General features: G+C 35.5%; 1 protein-coding gene across 1 annotated transcript; it reads left to right on the top strand.

The window, feature by feature from the left end:
- The first annotated feature begins 3012 nt into the window (after positions 1-3012).
- Positions 3013-11146, top strand: LOC143551760 (uncharacterized). Its single transcript, XM_077042122.1, has 7 exons — positions 3013-3317; positions 9529-9583; positions 9713-9787; positions 9899-9990; positions 10218-10299; positions 10448-10531; positions 10826-11146. The coding sequence occupies exons 1-7, from the start codon at positions 3013-3015 to the stop codon at positions 10943-10945; spliced, it is 813 nt and encodes a 270-aa protein (XP_076898237.1). The 3' UTR covers positions 10946-11146.
- The last annotated feature ends 1292 nt before the right edge of the window (positions 11147-12438 follow it).

Genomic DNA, 12438 nt, shown 5'->3' on the forward strand with positions numbered 1-12438 from the left:
ATGCAACTAGTCGTTCGAATTATTCGAATTTGAAGCGTCTTCGTATTTATACGGGTCGTGGTTATATCGTGTTTTGAATCCGATGTACTAATCCTCTTCATAGGGGGTCTTCTGGTCGTTTTCCTGCTATGTAATTGATGAGCTTTTCGGTTTGACTCGCGAGTCATGACTAAATGCCTCATCAAAATTTGCGTTTACATCAAAATCATCACCATTATAATACGCCCATGGATCATCAAGGATTCTCGAGTTCGTCAGCTGGTGGGTTTTCCGCATCAACCCGCATATGCCCAAAAGCCTCATCAAAAGCTGTGTCATAGTGAAAATCATCACCATCATCAAGATTCTCCGGTGCCATAATTAGAGGCTACTTTGCACTGAAGCATTCTAGATCATTCGTCACATTATCATGTCACATTATCATCCCTGAACTTTTTCTTCACCCTTCAACCTATATTATACACTTATACTCCATTATTCACCATTTCATTTATTATATTATTCGATAACAAGAAAAATAAAAAGAAAAAAAGTTTAATTGGACAAGAGGGTGCACGAGCCATGTGGCCTGGGCCATTTGGCCCTTGTGAAGTGTGGCTTGGACACCACCGGTGCGGTATTTTAGTTGGCTCACATGAGCCACGCAGCCCCCCGCATGGTAACGCATGGCGGCATGGGGTATACCCTAGGATGCGATGGGTACAACACATGAATCTGTACCCGTACATAAAATTAATAAAAACATGTACTAATATCCGTACCGAAATTTTCCGTATGGTACGAGTACATGTAGGGTTTTTTGGTATGGTACCCGTTTATGTACCGCTTTGCCTTTTTATTTCCAAATCTCTTGCAATCTTGAAACCGGTACCGGTACGAGTAATAATTAATCTAAATTAGTCCGGGTATCGATACGAGTACACGTATGTGGCGGGTACTAAATTCGTACAAGCACCAAATTAGTCACCGATTTACCCTAACCCGGTCGCCAACATTAAGTGATGTGTTTTTTTGTTCGAATGTTGTATTATTTAATATTGAAGAAGCGTGTAATACTTGTTCAATAACAATATGGTTGGAAAATTTATTTTATATATTAAATATGTAGAATCCCAATTAAACCCATATATATTCCAAACAGGTACAAAATACCAAACGTACTCGTACCGATACCTGATTGTACATGGACCAAAATTCAACAAAAACAAGTATCGATACCTGTACCACTGTACCAAATAAGCTAAACTGATACAGATACCAGTATGAATATTTGATCCGAAACACGTCATCCGTAGTATACCCCATAGGCTCATGGGCCTCATATATTTGGAGTAATTATGCACGGGTTCCATGCTTCCATATAGAGGTGCACAAATCGGTTTTTTTAAAAAAACCGGTTTGGTTATTAACCGGACCGGTTTTTTTTGGCCCGGAAAAAAACCGGTTCGGTTAATAACCGGACCGGTTAATAACCGGTTTTTGTATCTGAAAACCCTAACCGGTCTAACCGGTTAGGACCGGTTTAGAAACCGGTTAATAAACCGGTTTTTTTATTAACCGGTTTTTTAAAAACCGGTTTTTTTTTTTTTTTTTTTTTTTTAAATAACCATTATTTTTTCACAGTATAAACAAACCGGTAACTACAAGGCAAACCGGTAACTACAAGGCAAAACGGACTGACTCCATTCTTTGCTTTCGTTGTTACGGTTCTTTGCTTGGAAGATTAAAAACACATAACTTTCATTTATATGTTTTACATTAAAAATACAAACATTAAATCGTTATCGCATATTCGTAACTCAAAAATACAAACATTAAAGAATGCTTAGACACGATTACATTAACAACTTGCTGTTTCTTACTCATTATTTGCCTCCATGTTTGCTGTTTCTTTAACTAATTTTCTTCGCTACCCGATCCCGAGCTATTCCTTAGGTAATCGTCGTACGCGGCTTCTTCATCGGTCATTGGTTGAGTGTGTACTTGATTGACCTCGTTTTCATACAAGCCCGCCTCATAGTCCATTTCCCCCTCGAGTGAGCGTTGATGTTGTGCCCTATCTAAAGAGTCCAAGTAATCCTTGTAGCAAATCGACATCTCTACAGCTGGTGGAGTGAGTCGAGTCCTCCTAATCGATATAACCCTGCCAGAAACAGAAAAAGCAGACTCCGAAGCTACCGTGGAAGCTTGGACCGTTAGTAAATCTTTGGCCATGGCGGCGAGGATCGGAAACTCATCCTCCTTACCTCTCCACCAAGCCAGCAAATCAAGACTTCTAAATTCATCCGGAGTTATGTGTTTCACAAAGTTGGTACCACCATACCTTCCAAGTTCACTGCTTGGGGTGTTTACCTTTTGACGTTTACCGGCGTCTTCCCAAATCATGTAGTACATCCCCATTTCAAGGTCGGTTTGGGATTGGGATTGGGCAACAGCTCTTAACGAGTCATGAATTTGGGAAGACGACCCGTATTTTGTAAGGTAAACATCATACATGTTTGACAAGGTGGTGTTGAAAGCATTCTTTAAAGTTTGGTTATAATAGGGGTTTTGATCGTCGTTTAACTCTAGCTCATCACAAATTTTTTCTATTAAAGCTTCAACACCACCAACATTGATGCAAGGGTTTAACGCAGCAGCACATGTCAAAACAGCGGGTAGTTCTTGAAAATATTTTCTAAATTTTTCTTTCATTTTTACACCCATATCAAAATAAGGTGCACCCCTACAATGAAGTTCACTCAACTTTGTGCACATGACAGCAATTTTTGGTAAAGCAATGGGGCTTGTTGGATAGTAAACCCCGGATAAACTAGTTGTGCAAGATTTAAAATGCGGGGACAGAATAGTAATTTAACAATCGTTTACACCAAAAGATATTGGTTGAGGAAAAGATGGAATATGTGGTTAACAGATTTTTCATTTTTGCGTGCAATAATAATTTAACCAAAACCTCCACAACTCAATCACTCTCAAATTCAATTACGTGAAGTTTGATCGAATTCGATCGTTATGGCAGAATTCACCGTACTCCGACGACTGTTGCCGATCAACTCCGTGGACGAAATGCCGTTAGGTTTTGATCCAAAACACGTCGGAAGAAGCTGTAGAGGAATAATAGCAACAACGGATAAACGGAGGATCAAAACGTTAAGTACTCGAAGTACGAAAGTATTTGCTTCGAAGAGCACGAGATCAGATGATGCGGTTGGTGATATTATTCAGGATGCGGTGTATGATAACTTGTTAGGAGATCCGGATTATGAGAGTGATGAGTTATCGTGTTTTAGAGGCTTGGTGCTCGACATCTCCTACAGGTTAATTATGAAGTTAATTATGTGATAATTGATAACTGTTTATTGTTAGTTATAACTGATTGTATATTTTATCATGAATTGTTGCTTAATTATTATAGTGTTGTTGATCTGTTTAACATAATGTGATCTTCGAGTTTATAGAAATTGTGTCGTCTGTGAGTAGTTTTTTAAGCTCGAGTCCGGCTCGTTTTTTTTGTTAATTAATTATTTTTTTTGCTTAAATTTGTACTTATCTTTTCTATATATGCTAATTTCATTCTATGTAGATAAGTAGATAACATAATGCATTTTATTTACTTACTTTAGTGATAATTTTGTATAAAATTTTATACAAAATTGTAATTATTATAGAAGGATATACTAATATGTCGTGTTTATGAGAGTGATGATCTGTCGTGTTTTTTATTTGTATGTGTGTAACGTAATCTATACACTCAAATAAAAGACTACAAGTTTTACCACTTTTACATTAAACCTACCCTTTTAACAAATTTATAATAGTAAAATAATAGTTACATTCTTAAAATTATGCTTCAAAATATGTTAGTTTAATATTTACTTCCTATTTTTTTTTCAAATATTTGATATTTATAATTATCATTTACTTTAAAATTGTTTTAAAAACTATTGTACAACGAATGTATTATTAGTGTTTAACGGGTTTATTGTTTCTTGCATATTGATTATTTATTAAATGTTGTATTTTTAAGACTACTCGTGTAGTGCACGGGCCTCAAACTAGTATATTAAATTTAATCACTTTAGTGAGAATTTAGTTTATAATTTTATACAAAATTATAATTATTATACAAGGATATGTCCTATTTATGAGAGTGATGATCTGTCCTGTTTTAGAGGCTTAGTGCTGGACATCTCGTACAGGTTATTTAATTTGTGATTTTAAGTTTTGGTGTTATGAAGTTATTATGTGAATATGTGATAACTGATAACTGTTAATTGTTAGTTAACATAATGTGATCTTCGAGTTTATATAAATTGTGTCGTCTAGGCTCTAGGCTTGTGAGTAGTTTTTTAAGCTCGAGCTCGGTTCGTTTTTTGTTAATTAGTTAATTATTTTACTTATATTTATACTTATTTTTCTATATGTATTTTAATTTTATTTTTTGTATATAACATAATATATTTTATTTACTAACTTTAGTGATAATTTGTGGTTTTCAGTTTTGGTGGTATGAAGTTATTATATAGTAATTGATGATCTAGCTGTTACTGCAATTTGATGAGGTGTTAGTGTGAATTTATTATTAGTTAACTGTTTAAAATATCTTTTGATGCATTGTTGTTGCTTAATCTAGGCCAGGGAAAGTTAATGTTCAAATTAAATTAAACGTGCTAAATGTGAAAATAAAGTAGTGTAATTATGTACCTAACTATATTGTAGTGTAATTACACTATACACTATTACACTACTTGATTCTCACAGTTAGCATGAAAACAACTTAAACGATACGGTACCGTTTTTTTCGATTCGGTCCTACTACCATTGAAAATGTCGAAAAAGATACTGAAAACGAAGGATAACTATACCGAAAACATGATAACCGAGTACCATTACCGGCACCGATTGTATTCGGTCGGTACTAGTTAGGTACAGTGTCGGGCGGTATAGGTACCATTGAAAATGTCGAAAAATTACTGAAACCGAAGGATACCGATATCGAAAACATGATAACTGAGTACCGGTACCAGGACCGATTGTATTCGGTATGTACCGGTTGTGTTCTGTTGGTACTGGTTCGGTACAGTGTCGGTTGGTACCTGTTCGGTACAAGAATGATGATTTGTCCTGTTTTAGAGGTTTAGTGCTGGATATCTCGTACAGGTCAATTTATGGTTTTCAGTTTTGGTATGAAGTTATGTGAATATGTGATAATTGATAACTATTTATTGTTAGGTAACTGTTTGTATATTTTATGATGAATTGTTGCTTAATTATAGTGGTGATCTGCTTAACATAATGTTATCTTCCAGTTTATAGAAATTGTATAAACGGTTTTCAAGCTCGAGCTCGACTCGTTTTTTATTAATTAATTATTTATTTTATTTATATTTATACTTATTTTCTATATATATTATTTTTTATTTTATGTATGTAACATAATATATTTTATTTACTTACTTTAGTCATAATTTTGTATATAATTTTATACAAAGTTATAATTATTGTAGAAGGATATATTGATATGTCCTGTTTACGAGAGTGATGATCTATCCTATTTTAAAGGCTTAGTGCTGGTGTAAGGCCCCGAACCCGATAGCCCTACTTTAGCGTCGGATTTACTCATAAACACAATTCGTATAAATAAGAGTTCATTAAAACTTTCGCGGAATATAAAAACTTTCATAAAACATTTCATAACAAAACACGTCTTGTCTTAAAACATCATTTTGTCTTTCAAAATAATCGAAACATTTAACTTAAACGTCTTGAGTCTTCCGATGCCAGCCTCTTATTCATTGCCACGTGTCTCCTCAAACGAGCTGCCTCATCCTACTCACCTGCGTGCATACTAAAAGTCAGCTACGCTGAGTGAGTTCTAGTTAATCGTACGCCATACAATACAACACATACATACATATCCGAAGATACATATCCATACTTCACTAGTTACCCTTCTGTTCTACATACATACTTGCTACCATACATACATACATATCTACAATCACTAACCTCAGTCTACCGAGAGTACGTTCATAGTCCGCCGTCCATACCTGTACTCACGATCGTGAACACGTAAAAGGTCCGCAGTCCTTACCTATGTTCACCATTCATGGTACGTACAAGGTCCGCGATCCTTCCCTATACCATCATACATCCACAACACGTACAAGGTCCACGATCCTTCCCTATGTTGCAACCTAATTCATAGCACGTACGAGGTCCGCAGTCCTCCCCCATGCTAAAGCACGTATAAGGTCCACAGTCCTTTCCTGTGCTGACGCCTATCTACATTACGTATAAGGTCCGCAGTCCTTATCTACGTTACGTATAAGGTCCGCCGTCCTTATCTACGTTGGCGTCTATCTCCTATAACACGTATAAGGCCTACCGTCTCTATCTACGTTTACATCTATCATCTACATCACGTATAAGGCACGCAGTCCTTAACTACGCCATCACCTGCCAAGTCTATGTCCAACAGAAGTTAGAGGGATTTGCCATCCTAACTTACTATGTCGAACGTAGAACTCACATACCATTCGTGTACCTGTATACACATACTTCACATATACAATAATTACATCATAGCATAAAAACATTCTAGGCGTTCTTTACATCCTTCATTTAACAACCATACCCCTTGTCGTTACGTGCAATATCCGAAGATCGTTCACGCCCCGACAAGTATTCATTTGTAATATTCATACATCTTCGATATATAATATTCATACCTTTATTTTTAACCTGACAGTACGCGCAATATCCGAAGATCGTTCGCGTACCGACAAGCAATCATTCATATCCATCACATATATCACATATGGCATACACTTATCACTTAGGATAAATGTATTAACAACACATCGAGTATGCACACAGCCCCGAAAACATAACAAGGAATGGGGCTAGAAACTCACCTGAACTCTGCTTCTTCCTCTGATAGTTGTAAATCCCTTCTTTAACTGAGCTCGGCTGACTGTATAAGTTACACGTATCAATACTCGCCTGATCTAATCTGGTGGCCTAGTATTAGCTTACTTTTACTTATCGTTTTAATCTATTCTCTAATCGAACTTGACTTTAGGCGAAGTTAAACCTTAGGCGAACTTAGCTTTAGGCGAAGTTAAACCTTAGGCGAACTTAGCTTTAGGCGAAGTTAAACCTTAGGCAAACTTAGCTTTAGGCGAAGTTGTCATCAGGCGAACTTGGCTTTAGGCGAAGTTGTCATCAGGCGAACTTGGCTTTAGGCGAAGTTGTCATCAGGCGAACTTGGCTTTAGGCGAAGTTGTCATCAGGGCGAAGTTGTCATCAGGCGAACTTGGCTTTAGGCGAAGTTGTCATCAGGCGAACTTGGCTTGCAGGCGAAGTTCAACCTTAGGCGAACTTAGCTTGCAGGCGAAGTTGTCATCAGGCGAACTTAACTTTAGGCGAAGTTGTCGTCAGGCGAACTTAGCTTGCAGGCGAAGTTCATCAGGCGAACTTAGCTTGCAGGCGAAGTTGTCGTCTGCAGCTACTGTTCGTTCTTAAATCCCTTAATCACCTTCGTTTCTTAACCAAATAACTCGATTTAGGTACCCACGGGATCGTCTGACCAGCGCCTACAAACCCCAACCATCAAATCGACCTAACATCGATGTTTAAAGGGTGCGATTTAGGCATATAGGTTACGGGTTCTTTTTATCAATCGATTAACCCATCAAATCATAACCATTTTCAGTAAGATTAGCTTTGTTGGATTCGTTTTTACCATACAAACTCAGATCTATCATTTCTCAAATCAACCCGAACCTACACGAACGATTTCTAACTATAAACGTACCTTGAACGAGTCGAACTACGAACACGGTTAAGCCTTGATGTTGTTTTGGTCCGTCACAACGTTCCAGCACCAACAAGCTCGGGTTTTCGCCTTCGGATCTTGGTTCGGGTCGTGTGTGTTTTGGGTGTGTGTGTATGGAATATGTGAGAATGAGGATTAAATGGTGGTTAATGGTATTTATATTTAGGGATCATGGGCTTAAGCCCATGGACTCTCCTTCCTTCTTTCATAACCCAGGTCCATAACCCATATCCATTACCCAACACTAGCCCGACCCATACCAATTCCTACTCTATTTATTTATTTCCCGATAACCCGAGTAAACTTTCCCTCTATTATTAAGTAATATAATTAATATCATTTTGGAAATTTCGGGATGTTACAGCTGGACATCTCGTACAGGTTATTTTGTGGTTTTCAGTTTTGGTGTTATGAAGTTATTATATGATAATAATTGATGATCAGGCTATTACTGCAATTTGATGTGGTGTTACTGTGAATTTATTATTAGTTAACTGTTTTAAAATACATACCGAATACCTTACGAAATTGACTCACACGATATTCCGTATACCAAAATGATAGGTACTGGTAGCATTGAAAATAACCGATACCGAAAACATGATAAACCGAGTACAGTAACCGATTGTGTTTGGTACGGTGTTAGTAAGTACTGGTTCGGTACGAGAGCGATGATGTCTTACTGGTTTTAAAGGTTTTGTGTTTTGATATCTCTTACAGGTTAATTTGTGATTTTCAGTTTTGCTATGAAGTTATGTGATGATTGATGATTTTGGTTGAATACGATGAGTTTTGCTAAAAATATTTTATGAGTCAACTGTTTTTATATCTTTTGAATGATGCATTGTTGTTTCTTATTTATGGTGTTGATCTGTTTAACATGTATCTATGTATTATTCGAGTGATACTGATTGTTAGGAGTGAGTAAAAGCCTAGCCATAACCGAAATTAACATAACAGAACAAAACCGACGGTTATGGTTAAAATTTGATGATTTGTTGCTGAAAATTTGTTGTTAGTTAAGTGTTTGTATATCTTTTGATGCATTGCTGTTGCTTAATTATTGGGTTGATCTGTTTAACATGTATCGATGTGTTATTCGAATGATACCGATCGTTAGGGGTGAGCAAAAACTGAACTGTTAACTGAAAAATAAACTGAAATTAACATAACAGAAGATAACCGACGGTTATGGTTAAGTGAATCTGATTAACTGATGGTTATGGTTACGGTTAATGTGTCTTTGCTAACTGGCTTTAACTGAAACCGAACTGAACCTTGTACATTTGTGTTTTTCCAAATTTTATACTTCCATTTCCAGCTTCCAACATTTAAATTTATGCTACAGCTGTCGATAACATAGCTTGAAACACCATAACCAAGCTTGGAAGTTGATTTCATCTTCGAAATTTCATAATTGAGCTTGGAACACCATAACCGAACCATTTTTAACTGGAACAAAGAAAAAAAATACATTGACAATTAACTGAACTTAACAGAAACCAATGGTTAATAGACCATATGGTTATGGTTATGGACCTATGGTTAAGCAATCTTCCATAACCGAAGCTCAGTTATAGTAAGCCTTCATTAAGCCCTCATAACCGAACCGAGCTGACTTTGCACACCTCTATAATGTGATGGATATTGATGGTGATCAATGGATCTGATTATGATTATTGTGCTAGGCCTATAAATGTTGTCTGCTGGAAACGTGCAATTTGTTTGGAGTTCATGGAAAAGGTTAGACATGTGGAAACTTGTAACAATCTAAATTGAGATATTAATTCAATCCGGTCCTTAATCCGTTTTATCATGATCTGCGGTTCATGGATTTTAATTATCTAGAGTTTTTGAATGTATGATATGCAGGCTGATGTTCTGGAGTATTATGATCAAACTGTGAACTCTGTCAATGGATCCTTCTATATACCTGCTGTTCTAAGGGTAACATTGCTAACTACAATATTATCAGTTTATTAATCGTACTGGTAAACACATTATTCATCTATCTTAATTGAACAAATGTTTGAATGCTTCATTTTTCTGTTCTGTCAGGTTCCGCATTTGCTTCAAGTTGTAAAGAGGAGAAAAATCATCAGTACACTTAGTCGAAAGAACATACTGGCCCGTGACAACTTTTCTTGCCAGTAAGTACTCTGCTAAACCATAGATGTTAAAATCTTTACTAAATTTAAGCTAAAACACTTGAAAGTTGTCAAGATGAATGAAAATGTGAGATTGGATTCTTCATGTTGACATAATTTGACTGATACAACTCGAGTCTCGAGCATAATTTTTTTTTTAAAAAAAGTATTGATTTCAGTTTGTAGTATGACACTATGCAACTATGACATGTTATTTCTTATATCTACAGGTATTGTTCTTCGTCCACAAACTTAACTATCGACCATGTTTTTCCTATATCACGTGGTGGCGAATGGGACTGGGAAAACCTGGTAAGACAAAAGAGTTGTCATTTGTATAAATCAAAGTTATCGTATATTCGTATTCTAGTGATGTTTTTATCAATTAGCATCACAAACACAAATTTATCTAACAAGTGCTACTGTTATCGTATGCTACTGTGATTGTTTTATTTATCAGGTTACCGCTTGTTTAAGCTGCAACTCAAAGAAAGGTCAGAAAACTCCCGAGGAAGCAAACATGAAGTTGCATAAGGCCCCGAAGGTATTTTTATAATATATCATAATACGTTCTAGCAAACGTTTATAGAAAACTCGAATGGGAGGAGATGTATTATTGTAATACATCAAAAGTATTTTTCGAGTTACAAATATATCTATATAGGCTACAATATTAATTTTGGTTAAGATAATCAACATCTAGAATTAGTTAAAAGTAAATAACAGAACCAAAAATATAAAATAAGCGAACAAACTATAGTGTTGTTTCTATTTCAAGTAAGCGAGTAACCAACTTTTTAGGTAATATATGCGTCACATGAAAACCATTTATTTGCAGGCTCCAAAAGACTATGACATAATTGCGATACCGTTAACAAACAACGCGATAAAGATGCTGAAAATGAGAAAGGGGACTCCGGAAGAGTGGATTCAGTATTTGGGAGGGCCATCTCCTTGACATCAAACCGATTCAAATTTGTACATCAACCCGAACATAAGCTTATTTATATAATCTAATGGCCGAGGTAAGCGGGTCTTTAATTTATAGTTATATTGTATATAGACGTACATTAGTATTATATATGTGTATTTATGTAACTCAAAGCCACATGTTAATATAGGCTTCTTTATATGCTATCTTTGCTGCAAAATTTACATATGTATGGACATTCGGCATTCGCTAGACGATGATACTTGAAGTTCGCTTGAAATCATCTCGTTTGTAAATGAGCCTGCTCAGCTCGTGCCTCGCTCATTAGCTGGCTCGTTTAAATTAAAGTCGTGTGCCATATTTTAATAAAAATAATTGAAATATATTCAAATTCTCATAATAATTTAGGTTCTGATTTAAAGCTTAAATTTTAATACATATACATTATAATCTAGATTTTAATATATTTAAATAATAAATTATGAAATCTGTAGCTTATAAATTTTATGTCGCATGCATGTTATAAATATAATTTTTAGTTTTTATAGATATGAATGTGTGAAAAATACAAAAAGTATAAAAATAAACGAGTCGGCTCGAGCTTTTGACGAGCTAAATCTGAGCCAAACATTTCAGCTTGTTAAGATAACGAGTTGAGCTTACCCGACTCGAATTTATAAACGAGCCGAGCCCACCCGTTAAGAGCCCTACTTGAAAACAAAGTTATTTTTACAATATAAATTAGAGGTCTTATTTTGATCAGGAAAGAGCCCACTGGGCTTGAGCCTAAATAGGGGTATGATGAAGGGTAATATGAAAAAAAAAAAAAAAAAAAGAAAAACCTAAAGATGAACAAATTAAAAATGATTTTGTTAATAAAAAGCCTAATATGTAAAACAGATTTGACAAATGTAAGTTTTGTTTGTATATAAAGCTTATTTGGTTGTACATAAAACTAACACTTCACGTACGTGAAGCCCTCATCTCACACCTCGATTTCAAAACCTTGCCTTGGTAGTAAAATATATACATTTTTCGTAAACCAGACACTCGCAAGTATTCACCTACTTTTAAAACACGCGTTTAATTAACCAATTCATCATTGAGAGCAATGTTTGCCGTCATCTCACCCTTATCAGACTCTGCCATGAGTAGATATTACTCCGCACTTTCGTTAACCAGTTGTAAACACCCTCCTCATGCTTGTTAAAATTTGAAAAGCTGATTAATAAAATAATTAAAAGTCACAATTCCAAACACCATAAAATAGTATACTTATTATAAGATTGGATTTTTCTTAAAAGTTGTTGGGGGGCAGTTAAAACACTTAAATGAGTATGTGCCATTTCATATCAACAGGTCATATGTGGACCACATTAAATTTAGTCTTTTTTACATTTTAAATTGCATAAGGTACAAGTTAATACAGCATGATTATTCTTCTGGTGTTACAAACAAGATTGGCCTACACATCATATGAGATCTGACATCAAGAAGAGGAACTTAATTGTAAATTCAAT

This window comes from Bidens hawaiensis, unplaced genomic scaffold, assembly GCF_021521415.1.
Source record: "Bidens hawaiensis isolate Kalapana, Puna unplaced genomic scaffold, B.hawaiensis_p1.1 tig00016565_1, whole genome shotgun sequence".
Lineage (NCBI taxonomy): Eukaryota > Viridiplantae > Streptophyta > Magnoliopsida > Asterales > Asteraceae > Bidens > Bidens hawaiensis.

Coding starts and splice junctions, on each gene's coding strand:
- LOC143551760 (XM_077042122.1), top strand. CDS start 3,013: ATGGCAGAATTCACCGTACTCCGACGACTGTTGCCGATCAACTCCGTG. Junction 3,318..9,528: donor GTGCTCGACATCTCCTACAG/GTTAATTATGAA, acceptor TTATTGTGCTAG/GCCTATAAATGTTGTCTGCT. Junction 9,788..9,898: donor ATATACCTGCTGTTCTAAGG/GTAACATTGCTA, acceptor CTGTTCTGTCAG/GTTCCGCATTTGCTTCAAGT.